The following is a 21,857-nucleotide window of genomic DNA, read 5'->3' as shown; positions in this document are numbered from 1 at the left end:
AATGATAGTCCTTGCTGTCAGACCCCTCTAGTTCTTTTTTTTTTTTTCTGCAGGAGGATATTGCCAGTATAGGATTACAGCTCTTAAATATGTCACTTGACTATGGAAACGATAATATCTCGTTGAACTCCAAAAAGAGCTGCTGAGAAGTCAAAAGAGGTCTTTGCACAGATTAATTGGATCATCTTAGCCAAGAGAGGATTATAGGCCAGATGATGATCATTTTTTAAAATGTATTTATTTATTTTTCTGCCTTGCTCAAACATGTTCTTACTACAGCAACATGCAACTAAAGGAAGCGGCGTTAAAGTAGGTGTACCGTGGTGCGTTTGCCGAACCATGAAAAACCAAATGGACCTTGTGAGCGAATCGCTGTGCTGCCTTATAAAGCATGGTCGTCGTTGGCAATAAGAAGAGCTCAGTCTGTGAAATGTTTACCCTCATTAGAGGGAGTCGGGAGGTGTTGCAGACAGGATAAGAAAATGAGTTGTAAGTGTAGGGTGGCTGGAGGGGAGGGGGGGGTTCATTCATTTTCCCGGCAAAGTTTCCACTTACCGCTTCTGGCATCTGCGTGGCTTCAGACTGGCTGACTTTCTCTGGATAAGGGGGTCTGCAGAGAGGTTGCACAACGGCGTAGCTGCCTGGTTGCACAACTTTCCCTCTGCTCTGAATCTACCGACTCGTGCAGCATCGCTTCCAGCTGGACCGCTTGTGAAGAGGCAGGGTTTTAAAGCTGACAACAGGACTATCGCCACCCCCTCCTCCCTCCATGACAAGCCTTCCTATTCGTGCCTGTCCGCTGCTGTTACTATTGTCCGTTTACCAGCAGATTAAATCCAGCTTGCAGGCTCGGAGGCGCGCCGAAAGCACCAGAAGTCCATTCTCTGTGGTTTTCCTGTTTTCTCTCCCAACACTGTAACTTTAGGCATACTTTAATTCCCATGCTGAACGTGCGTTTTTTCGAAGCTCTTTGTATGTTTGGTAAGTGGTGCGGAGGGGTTCTGAATTGAGCCCAGATGTGGCGGTGCTCTGTTGCGCAACTCCAGGCTGCACTGTAGGAGGTACCAGTGCAGGCATTTTCTGAAAAGCTTTGGGACGGACTTACTGGGGAGTTGTACTTTGCTCATCCGTGCCTCACGATTCATCCGGTCCGGTTCTACAGGTCCATCTCAGTACGTTAGTTTGTCATCAAAAACTTAAGTCCTTTCAATCCTATATATTCATTACAGAGTGATAAAGCTCTTGATTGTTTCTGTTAACCCTTTTAGGCTAAAAAAAAAAACACAGTTCAGTTTCTCTGAATTGTATAATATTACATAACCTATAAAAGCTTCACATTTTGAAGAGAATTTCCAAAACAAAATGCATTTTGATCACTTTAGGTGTGTTAATATAAAAGCTATGTGGGTGTATATGTCTGCATTAAAGGACATGCAGCTGCCTTGCTGCCAAAAACCGCTTCTATTTGCAATAGCTCCCCATTCAATGTATTTTGAGTTCCCTCGTGTGAACTGTGCTAACACCAGTTTGATGCCTTCAGTGGATAAATTTATGGATGTTCTTTCGCCTGTGGAAACACGTTTTGTACGCAGTTCCCACCTGAGATGTAAAGACAAACCGAAATGGAAACGCATACAGAAGAGAGAACGTATATTCTGCGAAAATGCAGGAATGCTAGAATCGCTGTAAATGTGTCTATCACACAAATCATACACATAATGAAAGGCTTTAAAAGATCTATTGATGTTTTATGTCTTTCCCACGATAAATATGTTTTTCTGACAAGCACCCATCAGTCAGCCAAAAATCGGAATCAGGCGATTTCGGTGAGATCTGATCTCTAGGTCGGACAATAAAAGATTGTTAGTTTTTTTTTCTATTTGTCAAATTAATCAAAACTAAAAACTCCTACCATTTTCAGCTTTTAAAGAAATCAACAATATGAGCTTTGATGCACGTTTTGAAAAATTTTAGTAAGAAACTGATTTCATGCATAAAAGGTTGTGAGAAATGTTAATCTTGTTACAGAAAAGGCTTTTTGACACACCCTGCACCACATTCCTCTCGTTTATGTTTTAGGGCGCTTTGGTTATTGGCGTAAATTTGAATTGGGAGGTCGGATCTCGGGGGAAATTGGAAATCTGGATAATTTTCTAGAGTCTCGGGTTACTGTGCAAGCCTCTTTCCAAGAGTTTCCCCATGCTCTCAGACTTTAACTTTGTATTTTTAATTTCCTTCCGCATGCTGGGGATGGATAAACAGGAATGTTGGGGAAACATTTATAGATTTGCTGCTCTCCTTCCGTGTTAAGAGGAGTCATAAAACAACAGGTTAAGACATATTCCTGGTATTTGGCCCAGATTTATAACTCTGCTTACATGACACAGTCTGCCTTTTTTTAGAAGACTGTCTCACGTGCATTCCTGTCCTCTCTGCTTCCCTCCTCTGCACCCATCAGATGTGGAGCAGATGGCCATCGACTGGCTGACTGGAAACTTCTACTTCGTGGATGACGTGGACGACCGCGTGTTGTGTGCAACAAGAACGGCCCAGACCTGTTGTGACCCTGCTGGATCAGGAGCTGTACAACCCGAAGGGCATAGCCCTGGACCCGGCCATGGGGTTTGTTTACCAAAACAACCCCCCCCCCCCCCCCCCGTGCTGTTTAAGCAATGCTTGATGGGGAAAGCTGACATGTCATACGACAAGCCACTGACCGAGCAGCAGAGGAGGACAGAGTTCACAAGCTTCCTGACTTACGGTTACTTGAGTTAACCCGATAGCATGTGATGCCGTTTCTTCTTTTCTGTTGGTTTCTCCAAATGTTCTGCACCAACCACAGTTTAAATTTCTCTCTCCACCCTCTCCAACCTGGTCCTCCTCTGCTGCAGGAAACTGTTCTTCCACGGACTACGGTTTCCACGCCGAGGGTGGAGCGCTGCGACATGGACGGCCAGAACCGCACCAAGCTGGTGGACAGCAAGATCGTCTTCCCCCACGGTATAACCCTGGACTGGTGAACCGGCTGGTTGTACTGGGCCGACGCCTACCTGGACTACATCGAAGTGGTGGACTATGAGGGCAAGAACCGACACACCATCATCCAGGGTCTGCTGGTGAGGCTTTATGGATGGGTGGATAGCTGTCCACAGTAAAAGATAAAAAAATAAATAAAAATAAAACACTGATTACATCCCAGATGTCCCAGAATCCCGACACGCTCACTACTCTTCACATCAGCAAACAGCAAACATTTGTTTTGCCAAATACGGCGTCTTTAGAAGCCACATCCTCCAGCTTCCTCCTGTGTATCTGTGCCTTCCCAGCCCGTTTTATTGCTCTTACTGATATTACTTCATGAATGAGATTTTTGCAGCCAATCTCTCTCCAAACTATTTGCTCTGTGCTCTGGCGAGGCTTGCGTCTAACTTATCCAGCAGACATAATCTAAGCTTAAACATGATTGTGGTGGTAACGGGACATTGGTTGCGTTTGCTTTAGTTATCGATGGAGGGAGGCAATATGAACCCCTAGCATACGGTTCATTGCAGAATGGTCCACATTTTGAAAATATTTTTAAAACTATTTACACATAACAAGTCAGCTGTCCTGTTTTTGACTCCCTCCATCTTCCTATCGGCTCCTCACAGCATCCCTGCAGCCTGATGCTGCCAACGTCTTTTACGCTAATCTTCAGAGTGACTCACAGTTAGTTCTCTTTTGGCTTTTCCCTTTCAGGGGACGCCACGATTGGACATCTGTCTCCATCAACCCCCATCTTCTGCAACCTTTAGCAGGCTTTCTTTTTTTTAAGGCTTTCTACAGAGCTGCCTGGATCCTGGACCTCCGTAGCCTCTCTAGAGATTTAATTTGCCTCTCACTGCTTCTCAAAGTAGCGTTTTCCTTACCCGGCCTGTCACTTTAGCTGGACGGCCATTTGTTGGTAGGCAGCATTTTTGGTTGATGAATCTCTCAGATGCTCAGCGCTTTGTAACATCACCTAGCCCTGCTTTAAACATCCCCATAACTTTTATCTGTGACCTTTCTGGTTTTTCATCAACGTTCTCTAACCATCCTCGGAGAGCCAGATTTTAAAGACCATGTCCTAATTTGTATTAAACAAGTCTTGCGTTGTTAATTTATCTGTTCACATATTGCATCTTACTCTTCTATTTATGAGGAACAAACTAGTGGTGTTGGTTTATTTCGTGACTTCTTATTCTGACCGAGGGGTTAGGGCGACTGGGAAGTGGTTGGCGAGGTTGAAAGGAAGTTGGTCGTCCGGCTTTTCATGCAAGCCTGCAAAAAGATCTGGGCTCCTAAAACTGGCTTGCTTTATGTCCTGGCGTTTAAAATCAAACCCTTCGTATTGCATTACTCACAACTGGCTCCTTCATCAGGGGAGAGTGGATATTTAATGAGACTAGGGCAGCAGGGATTTATTTCAATAGTTGGCTATTTCTAAAGCTGAGTATTTACTGCAGATGTTGCAAGCTTTTTGTAAAAGCACTCGAGTCACATGCGGAAAAAACACCAATTTAGGTTGGTGTTGAAGCCGTCTTGTTTTCCCGGGTTCGTTAATTCGTGTGCAGGACTTAGAGCAAAAAACTCAGCCATGGACACATAATTCAGTTTCACCTTCGCGAAGGGAGAGCAGGTGCGCCCGCCGCATCTGCGGGCCGCGACTCCGGCTTGTTTTTATTAACTTCAAAAAAGGATTTTCAGAGTCACACGAACATAATGACGTACACACTTTATCGGTTTCATACTCCCTTAACATCCGGTATATCATAAATGGAGTTGTTGTTCTCATTTCTTGGCTCGCTGGTGGCCTTGAAAACATTTGAGACCCTCTCCTGGTCTTTGCACAAACAGCACATTTTACTCTAATCCACTCACATTCTACTTTGAAGCATATAAAAGCATATAGAAGCATATAAAAACATGTTAAACCTTCCTTCACGTGTATAAAAACGGATCAAAGTTAATACATTCCACATTGGGAAAGTTGTATTTAACTTGTTGAGCTTAAAAAGCGAATTAAATATTAACTATTAAGTAAATTAAGTTTGGTTATATATCATGTCTCGTGTAGATCTTAAATTCAAACCATAAAAGGGTCTTATCGTGTTTTGATTTCAACTTACGGAAAGCTGCAGAAACCTTGCACAGCGGGTTTTGCTAAGTGCCTAATATCTCCTAATATCTTGCAGATTGAGCACCTTTACGGACTGACGGTATTCGAGAACTACCTCTATGCAACAAACTCCGAAGAAGGCAACCTCAACCCAAAGACCAGCGTGATCCGGGTGAACCGCTTCAACAGCTCAGACTTCCAGGTGGTGACCCGCTTGGATCGGGGAGCGGCGCTGCACGTCTACCACCAGAGGCGCCAACCTCAAGGTGCGCAGCTTAACGCAGCGTTCAGCGTTTAGCAAGGATTTACTGCCACCCCTGGTAAAAGGGTATATGTTTTTATTGCTGTAGCGAAATCTTCCATTGAATATGTGAAAAAGCACCCGGTGCCCACTGTCGAGTGCAGTGGGCGATTTGTGATGCTGTGGGCTGTTCTTCCTGGAAAGTCCCTCATAGCCTTCTGTTAAAAATAGTTTATGTGAATTACCAGGACATTTAAAACCAAAATCTGGTGCGTTTTGTCAGGAAATGAGTGTGGGATAATGATCCATGAGACATGGCCAATTCAGTTAAAATTAATTAAAAGTTAAATAGTTTACCTCAAATCAACCCTCCTCCTTGGCCATCTCTGTCCCCCAATGCCGTCCTGTTTCTGGATAAGTGGAGTGAAATGAAAGAATTTCCCTGTTTTTAATGACTATTTTCAGGCTTTTACTTCAGTTATACCAGAAGTGCCAATTTGTGCGCATATCATCACACCGCTCAGATGCTCTGTCTTTTTTTCCGCTCAGTGCGCAGCCACGCTTGTGCCCTGGATCAGTTCGGAAAGCCTGGGGGCTGCTCTGACATTTGTCTGCTGAGCAACAGCCACAAGACGCGTACCTGCCGCTGCCGGTCCGGGTTCAGCCTCGGCAGCGACGGGAAGTCCTGCAAGAGTGAGTGCAATTTTCTCAGCAAAGCTGTAGAAGAGTGGGATTCAACGGTTTGTCTCTCTGGTGAAGGGAAAGCTCATCGCGTTTTGGCTTGTGGCCTCCATCAGGAACGACCCTGATGGAGGCCACAAAGCGTTGCTGGAGTCTTGCCTTCACCAGATCTCTGACCTTCTCCTTGCACGTTGGGAGTCGGCGAAGTTGTGCCAGTGACGTTTGGAGCTCCCTCCTCATTTCCTTTTTAATACTTTGCTTCACTGCAGAGCCAGACCACGAGTTGTTCTTGGTGTACGGTAAAGGTCGTCCTGGAATCATCCGGGGCATGGACATGAACGTCAAGGTGCCCGACGAGTATATGATTCCCATCGAGAACCTGATGAACCCCCGAGCGCTGGACTTCCACGCCGCCAGTGAATTCATCTACTTTGCAGACGCCACCAGCTTCATCATCGGCCGACAGAAGATCGATGGCACAGAGAGAGACAACATTCTGAAGGATGGTAACGCTGAAAAGCTACTTCCGTTTTTGTCGTTTTTCAATTGCAGGATGGTACGGATGTTCATCCTGGGTTTGTCCTCCCGTGGTTTCTCTCGCCTGTCTCAGGTATTCACACAGTGGAAGGCTTAGCAGTCGACTGGATGGGAGGAAACCTCTACTGGACAGACGATGGGCCTAAGAAGACCATCAGTGTCGCCCGGCTGGAGAAGGCTTCACAAACTCGCAAGACTCTCATTGAGGGGAAAATGAGCCACCCCCGAGCCATTGTTGTGGACCCGCAGCATGGGTGAGACCATCAGCAGGTTCTGAGTGCTCATAAAAGCTGCAGATATCATGCTTGGGTGCAGCATGTGCTGCAGAAACTCACACGCATGCACACTCTTATCTCAGTGTTTGCGTGTAGGAGGCGGCTTGTGTTTTCCAGATTTCTGGATACTCCTTTCTTTGCTTACTTGTTGGATACTTTGTAGATTATCAAAGCTATGCAAGAAACATTTGCAGCTCCAACAGAAATGTCTCACTTTGATTTTTTTATTTTTATTTTTTATTTTTTTTGTCCTCCCTAGGTGGATGTACTGGACTGACTGGGAGGAGGATCCCACAGAGAGCAACAGAGGTAAAATCAAGAAAGCGTGGATGGACGGTTCCCATCACCAAGTCTTCCTGACCAGCAAAACTGTGCTGTGGCCCAACGGCCTGAGTCTGGACATTCCTCAGGGCATCCTGTACTGGGTGGATGCCTACTATGACCGAATCGAGATGGTCTACCTTAACACCACGGAGAGAAAGGTGGGGGAATATTCTCCGAATAAGCTGTGTTTGCTGTGCATTTGTGGTCTTTTTAAGGAACAAAAATGGTTCCTTGACATAGGCATTTTTAAAATAATTAGAAACATGCAAAACTTTTAAACCGCCCCGAATCTCTTTACAGCTGCACAATAACAGGAAAACATATGAGATACTATTGCTGGATATTGCATTGTCATGTAATGTAGTTATTTCTTGTCCCTACCACGCTTTGTGAGCATTAGAATCTCAAACACTAAATTAAACGCAAAGGCAGAAAAAGGCAGAAAATGTCCTTTCTTGTCATGCAGACCTCCTACCAAACATTGCATCCAGGCGTCCGTTTGTGATTGTGATTTTGCACACACGGATCTTAAGACGATTATTATGTTCTCTGACCATTGTCGTTTAACTAGAGCTTGTGACCAGACAGTGTTGCACAAACAACCATGCATCCTCATTCTGGCCCTCGGTTCAAACTTCAGCAGGTCATCTTCACTATGACTAGATTCATAGAGGCATTAAGCTGCCGCTTTGAGCTTGTGATCGACATAATTGCTCTTTGTGTTCACAAGCAAACGGGTGTACCTAACAAAGTGGCCGGTCAGTGCCTCTTTTTCAGTCAGCATGCCGACGTGATCCGCCTCTCTGATCGAACAGGTGGTCTACGAGGGCCAGGAGCTGAACCACGCGTTCGGGTTGTGCCACTACAAACAGTTTCTCTTTTGGAACGAGTACCGCGGCGGCAGCATCTTCAAGCTGGACCAGGTCACCAAAACCGTCACTCTGCTTCGCAACGAGAGGCCTCCTATATTTGAGATCAGGGTGTACGACGCGCACCAGCAGCAAGGTACGCCGCGGCCTGTCATTTGGTTTCAGGTGGTTTAAAAGACGAGATAACATCTCCCCCCCACCCTTTTTTGTGCAGGCACCAACGCGTGCAGGGTAAACAACAACGGCGGCTGCAGCAGTCTGTGCCTTGCCATTCCCAACGGCAGGTCCTGCGGCTGCGCCGACGATCAAATACTCGACGTGGACAACGTCACCTGCAAAGGTACTTAGCTGCTTCCCCAGACAATGAATTTATCCTACGGTCGGCGTGCAACAGCTGTGGAAAGTTCATTATTTAGCAGGAGCTGAGCTTTAAGTATTCCTGGCTGCTCTTTAGGTTTACAAAATGATTGAGCTTTGGTGAGTATTTTTTCTGAAAATGTTCCAAAAAAAGTAAAAAACAAAGCAACTGGACTTGTTCACTGCAAAAACGGAACTTAAAATAAGTCAAATGTTCTTAAAATGCGTGCATTTGTCTTTGATTTGAGCAGGTAAATAAGATTTTTTGCCAATGGAATAAGATTTTTGCACTTAAAATAGGAACAACTCATCTCCATCTTATTTCAAGTGCAGGATGTCTCTTTATCTTATTTTATGGGTCAAAATACTCATTCCATTGGCAAATAATCTTATTTACCTGCTCAAATCAAGGACAAATGCACTAACTTTAAGAACATTTTACTTATTTTTAGATCTGTTTTTGCAGTGTTTTCCGTAGTTGAAGACGCTTTACTTCCTCTCCAGGAAGCTTTCTCAGTTCAAAAAGTCTAGAGCAATGATGAGTACCAAGGCCTTTGTTTGGGCAGTAGTATAAAGCTTGGTACTCATCATTACTCCAGACTTTTTGAATTGAGAAAGCTTCCTGGAGTGGAAGCAAAATGTCTTCAACTACGGAAAACAAGTCCAGTTGCTTTGTTTTTTACTTTTTTTGGAATGACCATGACCTGGATGACTGAGAATCTTCACAAACTTTTCTGAAAATGGTGCACAGATTTACTGCAAAGCCTCTCAAAGATCAAATGACTTTGCAGCAATTTGTTGTTGTTTTTTGTGATATAATCAAAAGGAACACAGTTTAGCGATAGAACATGTAAAGAGGATAGTATTTTCCAATAGAAAAAAAAAAACTGCTTGGTACCCACTGAGCTTAAAATAAACACACATAAACGGGATAATATTAACAGACCGGTGTGACCGGGGTCTTGTTTTAGTTCTTACTTCATGTCTTTGTGAATTCTCTAATTCCCGACTTCCACCCTGATCTCATCTTTAGGCAACCCCAGCTACGTTCCCCCGCCGAAGTGCCAGCCAGGGGAGTACGTCTGCAAGAACAACCGCTGCATCCAGGATCGCTGGAAGTGTGACGGGGACAACGACTGTCTGGACAACAGCGACGAGGACCCTGACCTCTGCCGTAAGCGTGTGCCGCCGCGTCATTGTCATGGATACAAAAGCAACACACGGGTAAACAGGATTGCGTTTAAAGGGTGTCGGCTAACACAGACTGACAAGAGCACGCAGCAAAGTTTCCAGGATTCGTCTCTTTCCATACAGGGTGACGTGTGCGTTTTTCAGGGGCCAAACGTTTGTCCTCGTTGGCCGAGTCTAACCAGAGCTCCTAATTGTCCTGGACCTTTCTCTTGCTATCCGTTTAAAAACGTAATTAACGCAGCGTTCCAACGCAGTCTGGGAAAGTATGGAAAAGTATTGAACTTGGATTTCAGGTCTGGAGAAGTTTGGAAAGAGAAAAGTGTGAACAGCATTTCCCAACTTTGTTCCCTTTCCTGCTGTCCAAATGTTGCCTGCCTTTATTTCCTCATTTCTGTCTTGTGCGTGTCCTTCCCTGTATCCTACTTTCCTTCCTCTGTTCTCTTCTTTTCTTTCATGTGTCCTACCTTCCCTTCTCATTCTCCTGCCATTTTCCTTTCTCATATCATCCATCATCTTAGACTTAGACAACTTTATTTGTCATTCGGTATGCACAAAGTGCTTACAGAACGAAATTTCGTTTCGTACAGCTTTTGTAAATCGCAGTAGAAGTTAAATGACTTTTAGGCGCGGCAGAGATTTAGAAGTAAATAGTAGATTTTAAATATACAGTATACAAACAATTGAAATGTAACAATCTCTTCATTTTCTACCTGTCTCCTCCCTCCCTTAGCTTCTTTCCTTGTGTTCTGCCTTCCTACTTTTTCTTCCTTCTGTTCTATTCTCCTTTCATTCTTTTCGTGTGTCCTACCTCCCTCTCCTCCCTGTGTACTTTTGTCCTTCCTCGTCCCCTTTCTTCCTCACTTGTGTCTGTCCTTACATCCTTCCTCCATTCTTTTCTACCTTGTGTTAGAGATTATGAGATTACAGAGACCTTATGTCCTTCCACGTTTCTTTCCTTTATTCCTCCTTTGTGTGATTCCCTCCTAGCATCCTTCTTTCCTTACTTGCTGGCTTTTTAGATAAAGCCTTTCTGCTGTAGAAATCCTGCCATAGATTCATGCTATTTTAATATTTAATGGACTAAATAGGATAAAACCACCACAATTAATGTTATGTGCCTGATAAACAGATTGTGATTTTAAAGTTTAGACTTATCTTCTGTATTTCATCCTGCAGACCAGCACACTTGCCCTGCAGACAGATTCAAATGCCAGAACAACCGCTGCATCCCGCTGCGATGGCTGTGTGACGGTGACAATGACTGCGGCAATGACGAGGACGAATCCAACACCACCTGCTCTGGTATCACTTCACTGCCGTCTTGTTTCAATGCAGAAATATTTATTTTATTTAAAAGATGTGTGTAACATTTTACGTTTTATGTATTTAAATTCCTTCCAACATGTTTTAAAAAGGAGAAGGTGGAAGTACAATGTGCTATTTTTCTACCCTACCCTTTAAAATTTAAAGGGTGTCAAACTCATTTCTATATGGGGCCACTTTGGCGTCATGAAGTCATTAAAAGGGCCGGTTGTATGTGTATAGACGATACTTTTCATTTCATAGTTTCATTTCAGTTCACATAGTAGTATAAAAAATGCACGGTAACATAAAAGTAGCCCCGTTTAAACAGTTTATCTGCAAAAAAAAAGTTGATATTGGGGTGAGTTACACTTACAAGAGGCACAGTTTTAGCCACTTTATACACTTAAAAGGATATATATGTCTTTACTTTATGACGTAATATGCCTTTTTTTGGCTCTTGAGGGCCGGATAATTTACCTTGATGGGCCGGAATCGGCCCGCGGGCCTTGAGTTTGACACCTGTGCTTTAAATGATGCGCTATGACTTTGTTAATGTTTTTAATTACTTTCCCTACTCATAGTTTAAAACAATATAATTACTCGAGTTTTCTGCTAGTAATACAATAAAGGAACAACATTTATTTTCTTTACAGTGCAATTGCTTTCCTGGATTAAACGACTGCTCTTTATTTTTAAAATTTAGATTTTGTATGCGTCTTTTTAACAGATTGTATGTGTCTTTGTTTTCGTTTACAGTCATTCTGTCATGATTTGTAGACTGAACACGAACACAACCACACACACACACACACACAGAGCTCTGTTTTGAGAGTTTATTGAAGACGATGAGTTGTGGAGGATGAGAACCAGGGTCTTTACCGGGCTGGAGCAGGTGAATACTGAGGGCAGGAACTGGAGGGGTGCTGCGTTAAGAACCAGCAGCACAGCAGAGAGAGTTGTTGGAGTGCTGGAGGTAGCAGGAGAACCAGCAGCACGGCATAGAGAATACTTGCAGGCAGGCGTAGACGAAGGGAACTCAGGCAGGAAAAGGATGAGGTGAGCGGTAATGAGCAGACGATCCGACAGGGAAGAGCTGACTGCAGGAGGTTTAAGTAGGAGTACTGACAGGTGGATTGAGTCCAGGCTTGATTAAGGCTGACAGGTGATTACTGAGGTGTGGAACCGGAGCTGTATGGGAGGCGAAGAGTGCCCTGAATGTGTCCACGGTGCACCATGACACATTCTAACACATAGCTATAAACAAACGCGTGTGATTTTTAAAGCTGTTCATTTTAAAATAAAATTGACGTCTTTATAATATCCCTCTATCTCTTTCTAAACAGTATTTAATTTTATTCGTAAGTAAGTCATTTTTTGCTTTGAATATCATTAGTTTACATTTCTTATCAACTAAACCGATAACCAAACCCACCCCACTCATGTTCATAAGGCAGATGTATACATATTAGTATTTTTATTTTAGCAATTTAATTAAAAACAAGTAATGCTGTTGATTTTATAGATTCATTGTCAATTGTATACTTCTGCTTTTTGTTGTGACCATGACCTGTACCTTAAAAAAAATCTCTTTGGGGAATGATTGGAGGCCATCATAGGGAAGACCAATTAAAAGACAGTCATTGACAAGCTTCACAAGAAGGGAAAGCCACAAATGACCAGTGCTAAAAAAGCTGCAGGCGTACTACTGGAATGTTGAGTGGAAGGAAAAACTGTGGTAGAAAAAGATGTACATGCAGAACAGGATAACAACAGTCTTAAGAGGACTGTGTGTCAAGGGTTAGGGTTATTTCTGTTTAAAAATGACGTCTAAGGAATATCTAATAGTCTCTCCAGCTGCCGCCAGGCGTCGTTTAGCTGGATGCCACACTATGATCCTCTGTTGAAGTCAATCAGATAACCAAAGGAAAATATCCAATGTGCAGTAACAGAATAGAGGGGAGAAAGCGGAAGTAAAAGTAAGTCTGACGTATTTTCTTGCTAGCTCGCACCTGCCCACCAAACCAGTACCCCTGTGCCAGTGGACGCTGCATCCCAATCTCCTGGACATGTGACCTGGACGATGACTGTGGAGATCGCTCCGACGAGCCAGAGTCCTGTGGTGAGTCTTTGCTGCACTTTTACGCTTTTTTTCGCTTGACTGTTCACTGTTCCATGATAATCGTGGGATGCGTTTCATGTCTCATCTCTCTCTCTCTCTCTCTCGTAGCCTATCCAACGTGCTTCCCTCTCACCCAGTTCACCTGCGCCAACGGCCGCTGCATCAATATCAACTGGCGCTGCGACAATGGTGACGAGCTGAAAACAGCCCTAAAGGCAAGAACGAAAGAAAAAAAAAAGAAAACCCACAATAAAGTCCATTGTGCGTCTGATTTTGTGCAGACAATGACTGTGGAGACAACAGCGACGAAGCCGGCTGCAGCCACTCTTGCTCCATCGTGCAGTTTAAATGCAACAGCGGCCGCTGCATCCCAGAATACTGGACCTGCGACAGCGACAACGACTGCGGAGACTACAGCGACGAGACCCACGCCAACTGCACCATCCGGGGTGAGGATGGTATAACACAGCCTGAAAATCTTTATCTTTGCATCGTCTCCACTCAGTAGAAGGCTTCAGTGATAAACGGGATGTTTGTCCTACAGCTGATTAAAGCCCTTCTCTCCTGGTGGATTGTCTTTCTTTGTGCTTACACATCGCCCTGTGTCTCAAAGATCAGATCTTTCTCCTCCTTTTGCTCTGTCCTGGGTTCATCGTGCCTTTATTTGCACTGCAAAAAGAGAACTAAAAATAAGTTAATTTTTTTTTTAAATGAATGTATTTACCCTTGATTTGAGCAGGTAAATAAGACTATTTGCCAATGGAATGAGTATTTTTACCCCTAAAATAAGATAATTAGATATCCTGCACTTGAAATAAGATGATGGAGATGAATTGTTCCTATTTTAAGTGCTAAAATCTTATTCCATTGGCAGATGGTCTTATTTTCCTGCTCAAATCAAGGGCAAATACATTAATTTCAAGAAAATTCGACTTGTTTTTAAGTTCTATTTTTGCAGTGTGCTTGCTGTCTCCCGCTTATTATCCTCTGAAAAACCCTCTCGTCTTGCTCTGTTCCGGATGTGATAAACTTTTGCGGGCTAAACAACAATCGAACTTTTTGGTGGTCTCCTGCAGACTTCACAGATGTTGTGACTGCTGCAGAGATATACTTGTGTGTTTACAGCTTTGGTGGCTGTGCAGTTTCAGTTTAAAAAGGGGGGTGGTGGGGGTGGGGGGGTCTTGATGCTCTCTTCCTTCAGCTGTTGTGTGCGCCCACAAACATGAGCTCATGTGTGCTATGCTGTGTGCGTACTGTTTGATCCCGGCACAAATGTGGCTCGCTGCTGTCAAGTCCCAGCATGCAGAAATGAGGCCCAGCATGACCTGCTGCTCTAATGTGCAATCTGTGCTCGGCTCTGTGTGTGTTTGTGTGATTTCTTTGTCTGTTCCCTATTAGAAAAGGGGAAAAGGCAATTATGAAGCTGATCCCTCCTGCACATTCTTATCCTTTTGGTGGCTGTGGTTTTATTTCCTGGTTTAGACGGGGCGGTCACCAAATGTCAGTCTGCCATTTACTCACTTGTGCCCCTTATCTGCTTTTGCACTTAACAGCAAGATGTGCTGATTGATTTAGCTTAGTGAGATTGTGCATGGAGCTGAAACACAAAGCGACGAAGGATTGTCTGCAATAGACTTTTTTTTTCTCTGCCTGGCCAACATAATTGATTTCCTCAACAAAACTAACTTTAAAGCATTTTGTCAGGATTTAATATGATAAACCCAATACAAGGAACTGGTGTTTGACATTTTCTTTATATAAAAAATCATGCTTTACATTTTTAACGAACATCATTTACTCTTTAACCGACTGTCTTCAGTAGACACCTAATTAGTTGCAGAGGAGCTTAAAGAAAGCTGGTAAACACTTTAAAAATTGGACATCTTTAGTTCTTCATGTGAAAATAGAAAGATTATGGCACAGCTGCAAAGCTTGGTGCTTTGGCCAATTGTTATGTTTCACAGAAAATTAACACCACAAATCATGACATGGTGGTGGCAGCATCATGCTGTGGGGATTCTTATCCTCATCAGAGACTTGCACTGCAAAAACGGAACTAGAAATAAGTAAAATGTTCTTAAAATCTGTGTATTTGTCCTTGATTTGAGGAGGTAAATAAGATGATTTGCCAATGGAATAAGAATATTGCACTTAAAATAAGAACAATTCATCTCAATCATCTTATTTCAAGTGCAGTATGTCTAATTATCTTATTTTAGGGGTCAAAATACTCATTCCATTGGCAGATAATCTTATTTACCTGCTCAAATCTAGGATAAATACACTAATTTTAAGAACATTTTACTTATTTTTAGATCCGTTTTTGCAGTGTGAAAGCTAGTTTGAGTGGATGGAGAGATGGACGGAGCTAAATAAAGGGCGGTAGTATAGTGATGGTTCATCTTCTAACAGGGCAACAACACTAGACGTGCAGCCAGAGCTGTCCTCTGAGCTCCTCCCCTCACTGTGGCTGCAAAGCCACAGACTGGGGCTTTGAAGGTCAAAACTAAATCCAGAGAGGGAACCTGTGGCACAACTTGCAAAGTGATGTTCATAGGCTGTCGTCGTCCTATCTGGGCTGGAGCAATTCTTCCAAAAGAGACGAAAAAGAGCCAAAATGTTGGTCTGTAGAGGCGCACAGCTGATAGAGGCATACCTCCAAAAGACTTACAGCTGTAACCGCAACAACAGAGTTGATATTAGGCTGTTGTGTTGGTCTATTATTTAAAATCTAAATTAAAATTCATTGAAGTTCATATTGGTACCGGGGCACAATGTGGGGAAGTTCAAGAGGTATATCCAGTTTCCCAGGGCTCCGTTTATATCAGCGCTGCTCATTAAACACACATTCTCAGTGGCAGATTTCTACTCTGTTTCTAAAAATGTGTCTTTTCTCCAGAACCCCGCCCGGCCGGTGGCTGCCACGCCGATGAGTTTCAGTGTCGGATGGACGGGCTGTGCATTCCCATGCGCTGGCGCTGCGACGGCGACACCGACTGTATGGACCTGAGCGACGAGAACAATTGTGACGGCTGGAATCACACCTGTGACACGGCAGTGAAGTTCAGCTGCAGAGACTCGGGTGAGGAGCCGAGCCTTTCACACTTTCTGAAACAAATCAAAACACATAAAACGCCTAATTGTGCATTAGGTATGGAGTTCATTTTAAACGGAGAACATTTTCAAACTGAGAAACTCATAAAATCATAAATATTTCTCATTCTCTAGCTTGAAGGGAACTGGAAGTGCATGTTAAAAACTGAGATTCATCTTCTCTTTTTTCTTTCCCTGGCTTCGTCAGCTCGCTGCATCAGCAAAGCCTGGGTGTGTGACGGCGACAGCGACTGCGAGGACAACTCGGACGAGGACAACTGTGAGGCGTTGGTGTGCAAGTTGTCTCACCACATGTGTGCCACCAACGACTCCATCTGCCTGCCCGCCGAGAAGCTGTGTGACGGCAACGACGACTGTCCGGATGGCTCCGACGAGAAGCTTTGCGGTAAGCAAAGCAGAATATTTTTACAGCTTCACACGTGAAGCAAATAAAAAAAAAAAAAACAACGTTACATGCTTTCTGTCAAGATTGCGCGGTGACTCTTCTCTCCGCGTGCTGCAGACTTATGCTCAGTGGATAATGGTGGCTGCAGTCACAACTGCAGCATTATCCCCGGTGAGGGCTTCATGTGCTCCTGTCCCCTGGGCATGGAGCTGGGAGCCGACAACAAGACCTGCCAGATCCAGAGCTTCTGCGCCAAGCACCTGAAATGTAGCCAGAAGTGTGAGCAGGAGAAATCCAGAGTCAAGTGTTCCTGCTACGAGGGCTGGGAGCTGGAGGCCGATATGGAGAGCTGCAAAAGTTCTGGTGAGGAAGATTAGAAACTTTGTTAGAATTTCATTACAGAAACCTCTCGTTCTACTTAAAGCTCTATGTTGTTGTCTAATAACTATTTTTCTTTCTGTGGAAATTGCCGCCGATTTGTACATTTTTGAGAAGACTATAGTGGTATTGCGACATAAAACCTTTTTTTCTTTCTGCAGATCCTTTCAAGCCTTTCATCATCTTCTCCAACCGGCACGAGATCAGGAGGATAGACCTTCACAAGGGAGAGTTCAGCGTGCTCGTACCAGGCCTGAGGAACACCATCGCCCTGGACTTCCACCTCAACCAGAGCACCCTGTACTGGACCGACGTTGTGGAGGACAAGATCTATCGTGGCAAGCTGTCTGACAACGGAGGTGAAGCAACTTTACTAATTATATTTAAGATCCTTCCTTTTTTTCTTCCTTTCTTCCTTCCTTCTTTCCTTTCTTCCTTCCTTGAGAATCAATAAACCACCAGCCCAGTTCGTGCTCTGTTACATGTTACAAACACACTACTGGTAAAGCCTATTTGCATATGTACCTGCCAGTATCTACTTTCCTCTAGTAATTGTTTTGTTTTTCAATAAATTAATAAAAGCACACCTTATTTCTAATATAATTACACAATAAGAATGAATTTCGTTCAACTCAAAATGTTAACTGTACTGTCATTGGTCTATGCACATTAGATCATTAGTAACATTAAAAATCAAACAATAAACGTTTACAGAAGTCTTTCTGATAGTTTTCTACTGGCAGGTTTACTACAACCGTAGAATAGAATCCTGAAGTTGCGGGTTTTAGTTTCAGTGCCATCCCAAAAGTTTAAGTGGCTCCATCTGGCCACCCCTATGAAACATTTGTGGAGGCGCCACTGCCCATCCATGCAGATTTGCACAGATCAGTAAGGTTTAAAATGATTGCACAGCGTTTATTGCAGGCATGTGTGCGTCAACAATGGAGCATTCCAGTGATTAATTCACGTGACAGCTCAGTAATTTATATCTTTTGTAAAGAGACTCCTATCTGACTTTTTGCACTTGGATATGAGTCTTATTAGACTTATTAGACTAGGAAACTTGTGTTGTTGTGGTTGTGTGTTATATTTATCCGGTGTGCACCCTGAGCCAGTGTCTGTCGCTCCAAAAATGTCATTATTATTATTATTATTATTAAAAATTCTGGATTCTTGATTCCTTCCCTCCTTTCTTCCTCCCTTTTTACTCGCTTCCTCTTGTTCTTCCTCCCTTCACGGCTAAAGGAAGTGGGAACTCTGGAAATACTGTCTAGAAAAATGGAGAAAAAAAACCCGAACTGTGAGGAAAATAACTAATCTCCTAAAATCAATGTGTCAAAGTGTTCAGCGGAGGCAGTCTGTGACCCATAATAAATCCCCTCAGGTCATGGTCTGCCTTTCTTGCCCCAAAACCCCAGGTCTCCTTGCCAATCAAGGTTGTGTTCCCAGCGCAGCCCTTCAGGGGACGTGGAAGGCTTTGTCTCTCCCCATTTGTCTCAGTACTCGCTGTGCGTGACTCTTACAAGAACACTGGCGTTGTGTAGGAGGAACAAAACTCTGCTGTTCCTCTTCCTGGCTCTTCAAGTCCTCCATAAATTCAAGCATCAAGAGCAGGAAGCTCACAGATCAGCCCCTGCTGCCTGCTGGGACCATTTCGGTGTCTCCAAACCTGTAATGAACAGCGCTAAGAGCTGAGGGAGGATGTGCCACATTCATACAGTCCCTCGCCCCAAGTATTTATGCTCCAACCTTTTCATATGAACTTGAATTAAATGTATTGGGAATTTATTTATTGAATATTGAAGAGCTTCTTTTTAAAATAATCCACGGCAGCTCTGGGTATCTGTTTAGAGCTGTTATCCTGTTGGAAAGTGACCCTCCAGCCTCTTGAAGAGTTTCTTTAAGAAATGAACTTGGTGCACCAAGTTCATTTTCTACCACAAATAGCATTTTGCGTCTAGAGCCGATCATCTTCGTTCACACGTTCGCTGTGTTTCCTCCACATGGCTTTTGGTAAACTGGCTTTCTTCGTGCCTCTCTTCCATTAAGGCCAGATTTGTGGAGTGTCCAGAGTAACCTTGGCACTTTTGGCTCCTTCTCTAGTTAATGCTTTCGTTATCTAGAGAAGCCGGTCAGGTTAGGCGCACGGCCATGCAGTCACATGAATCCCAATAAAATTAGAGGAAGTTTGTGGTTGGAAGGTGTTAGTTGGCACAAGGTTGCTTTGATTCTGGGAAATAATAAATAATTAGGAGTGAGTGCCGACACAGATAGATCCGTCAGAGCTTCTCCAAGACCTACGAAAGTGAGGAGTGCTCAACCCTGCGATGTGTGTTTGTTTGTGCCAAATGCAATATAAAGAAAAACCAACGGCATCTTTATTTCATATCCTTGATTTATTTTTTTTTTTTTTTCCTGTGCTTTCTCTGTCTGATCAGCTCTGACCAGTTTCGAGGTGGTCATTCAGTATGGCCTGGCAACTCCAGAGGGCTTAGCCGTTGACTGGATAGCAGGAAACATTTACTGGGTGGAAAGCAATCTGGACCAGATTGAGGTGGCCAAACTGGACGGGACCATGAGAACCACCCTGCTGGCTGGAGAAGTGGAACATCCTCGGGCCATCGCTCTGGACCCCCGCGACGGGTGAGAATCACACATTAAAGGGGATCTAAAGCAGGCTGGCTTTAAAACATCTTATTATTTACACAATATCTTCAAAGGAAAATGTACAACATTTATTTGAATCAGAAAAGCAACTATTATTCCATCTTTTGCTAAAACAGTAAACACTTTCAATAGAACAGTTAGAGGAATATTACCAGACCTTTTGTTGTTTGATATTCTGATGCACTAAAGCAAAAAGTTGCCTCTTTAACAGGCCTGCAGCTCGTAGCTGAGCAACTGTAGGCTTCAGCGTTGCCTTAAAATGAATGACGTGTGGCACACCTTTAATCTTTATGTTGACTTCCCATGTTTTTTGTAATTGGTATTCCCAACATATATTACCAGTGTTTCCACCTGTTTCTGGAGAAAATCTATAAAAGCTGTTTGTTTGGGGCGCGCTGGTGGCGCAGCGGGTATCGCCACCCATGTACGGAGGCCTTAGTCCTCGACGCGGTCGACCCGGGTTCGACTCCGACCCGCGGTCCTTTGTAATAGTAATAATAATAATAGTAATATCATCTTTATTGTCATTGAAACATACATTACAATGAAATTTGTTCTCTGCTTTTAACCCATCCTCTTGGGGAGCAGTGGGCTGCCATGTGCGGCGCCCGGGTAGCAATCTGGGGTTAAGGGTCTTGCTCAGGGGACCCAGAGTGGAGGCGCTGGGGATCGAACCGGGTACTTGCATCCTTCTCTGAGTGCAAGCGCACTGCTCTAACCACTAGGCCACGAGCCCCCCACATGGGGGGCCGCATGTCTCTCCCCCTCTTCCATCCCCCCTTCCTGTCAGCCTACCGTGTTAAAAAGCGAGCCATTAGAGCTGTGAAAAATCTCCCATATAAACCCCAAAAAAAAATAAAAAAAATGTTTCAACATCAAAAAGTGAGATTCACCAGAGTAGATTAGAAAGCAATCTGGGTGGTTTCAAACTTTCACAGAGTACTGGAAAGTTGCTGTAATTTGAAGAGCTGTTCAGAGAACGTTCAGTTCATTCTGTGTACGGTATCCTCTATTAACCTTTATATAACCGTGTGCACATCTGGGGAAAAAAAACCCCAAAAAACATGACTTTCCAATTTTTCTGTTGGCAGAATTTTGTTTTGGACAGATTGGGACGCTAGTCTGCCCAGGATAGAGGCAGCGTCCATGAGCGGTGAAGGCAGGCGCACCATCCACAGGGAGACGGGCAGTGGCGGCTGGCCCAACGGACTCACTGTGGACTACATGGAAAGGCGTATTGTCTGGATCGATGCCAGGTAGCATTTGCCTCTGGGTTTTTCATTTCTCGCGCAATAGATTGTCTTCTTCAGGTTTTTTTTTGTTTTTTTTCAAACATTGCATCCAAAGCATACGAAAGTAATTGATTCATCGCCCCCTTTTTCCTGAAATTCCCCCAGGTCGGATGCCATCTACTCCGCGATGTACGACGGCTCTGGGCTGATTGAGGTGTTGCGAGGTCATGAGTATTTGTCCCACCCCTTTGCTGTCACCATGTACGGGGGGGAGGTCTACTGGACCGACTGGCGGACTAACACGCTCGCCAAAGCCAATAAATGGACCGGGCACAACGTCACCGTTGTGCAGCGCACCAACACGCAGCCCTTTGACCTGCAGGTCTATCACCCGTCCAGACAACCTCTGGGTATGTTTCACAGCAAATGCATGAACTGCCTTGGAAAAAAATATATTCTTGCCTCGTAAGCTTATCCAGATTTTGATCACATCACAAGCACAACTTGGATGTATTTTGGTTTTCTGTGATGCACACTGCTTAACTTTAAAGTTGAAAAATGAAAGTGACACAGGCCTGCTATAGAAGTAAAAATCTGAAAAGTGTGGCGTGCATTTGTATTCTGACCCCTGACTCAAAAATGACGTGTGTGAAAATGGGTCAAGCTTGTTCAGATTGAACGGAGAGTGCTTGTGAATTTTTAAGTCTCGCCACAGATTTGCCATTTGGATTTATGTCTGGACTTTGACTAGACCATTCTAAACAAACATACATACCTTCATCTAAACCTTTCCCTTTGTAAATTTGTCTCATGATCTTGCTGAAAAGGTAAAGTCTTAAGTCTTGTTTTTAGCCTCACAAGGTGTTTTTATTTCCTTCCAGGATTGAATTGTATTTAGCTCCATCTCATTTCTATCAAATGATTCCCGCAGCATAACGCTGCCAACGCCATGTTTTGCCAGGGGGATGTTGTGTTCAGGTTGATAAGAAAAGTTAGCTTTCTGCCTCATTTTCTGTGTTGCACATGGGCCAAAGAGTTCGATTTT

General features: G+C 43.8%; 1 protein-coding gene across 1 annotated transcript in view; it reads left to right on the top strand.

Moving 5' to 3' along the window:
• Positions 1 to 3,029: 3,029 nt before the first annotated feature.
• Positions 3,030 to 21,857, top strand: part of lrp1ab (low density lipoprotein receptor-related protein 1Ab) — a gene marked incomplete at its 5' end in the record, with an annotated part of 69,132 nt that continues 50,304 nt past the window's right edge. The window contains 20 exons of the mRNA XM_036136571.1: positions 3,030 to 3,116; positions 5,214 to 5,403; positions 5,928 to 6,071; positions 6,329 to 6,565; positions 6,670 to 6,850; positions 7,131 to 7,353; positions 8,011 to 8,200; positions 8,279 to 8,404; positions 9,455 to 9,595; positions 10,789 to 10,914; positions 12,920 to 13,036; positions 13,145 to 13,225; positions 13,318 to 13,485; positions 15,936 to 16,118; positions 16,338 to 16,535; positions 16,653 to 16,898; positions 17,075 to 17,272; positions 19,352 to 19,556; positions 20,672 to 20,836; positions 20,978 to 21,222. Coding sequence (XP_035992464.1) covers positions 3,030 to 3,116; positions 5,214 to 5,403; positions 5,928 to 6,071; positions 6,329 to 6,565; positions 6,670 to 6,850; positions 7,131 to 7,353; positions 8,011 to 8,200; positions 8,279 to 8,404; positions 9,455 to 9,595; positions 10,789 to 10,914; positions 12,920 to 13,036; positions 13,145 to 13,225; positions 13,318 to 13,485; positions 15,936 to 16,118; positions 16,338 to 16,535; positions 16,653 to 16,898; positions 17,075 to 17,272; positions 19,352 to 19,556; positions 20,672 to 20,836; positions 20,978 to 21,222 — 3,451 coding nt within the window. The remainder of the gene's footprint in view (positions 3,117 to 5,213; positions 5,404 to 5,927; positions 6,072 to 6,328; positions 6,566 to 6,669; positions 6,851 to 7,130; positions 7,354 to 8,010; positions 8,201 to 8,278; positions 8,405 to 9,454; positions 9,596 to 10,788; positions 10,915 to 12,919; positions 13,037 to 13,144; positions 13,226 to 13,317; positions 13,486 to 15,935; positions 16,119 to 16,337; positions 16,536 to 16,652; positions 16,899 to 17,074; positions 17,273 to 19,351; positions 19,557 to 20,671; positions 20,837 to 20,977; positions 21,223 to 21,857) is intronic.

Source organism: Fundulus heteroclitus, chromosome 1 (genome assembly GCF_011125445.2).
Source record: "Fundulus heteroclitus isolate FHET01 chromosome 1, MU-UCD_Fhet_4.1, whole genome shotgun sequence".
Lineage (NCBI taxonomy): Eukaryota > Metazoa > Chordata > Actinopteri > Cyprinodontiformes > Fundulidae > Fundulus > Fundulus heteroclitus.
This window is presented reverse-complemented; position numbering and strand designations above follow the sequence as displayed.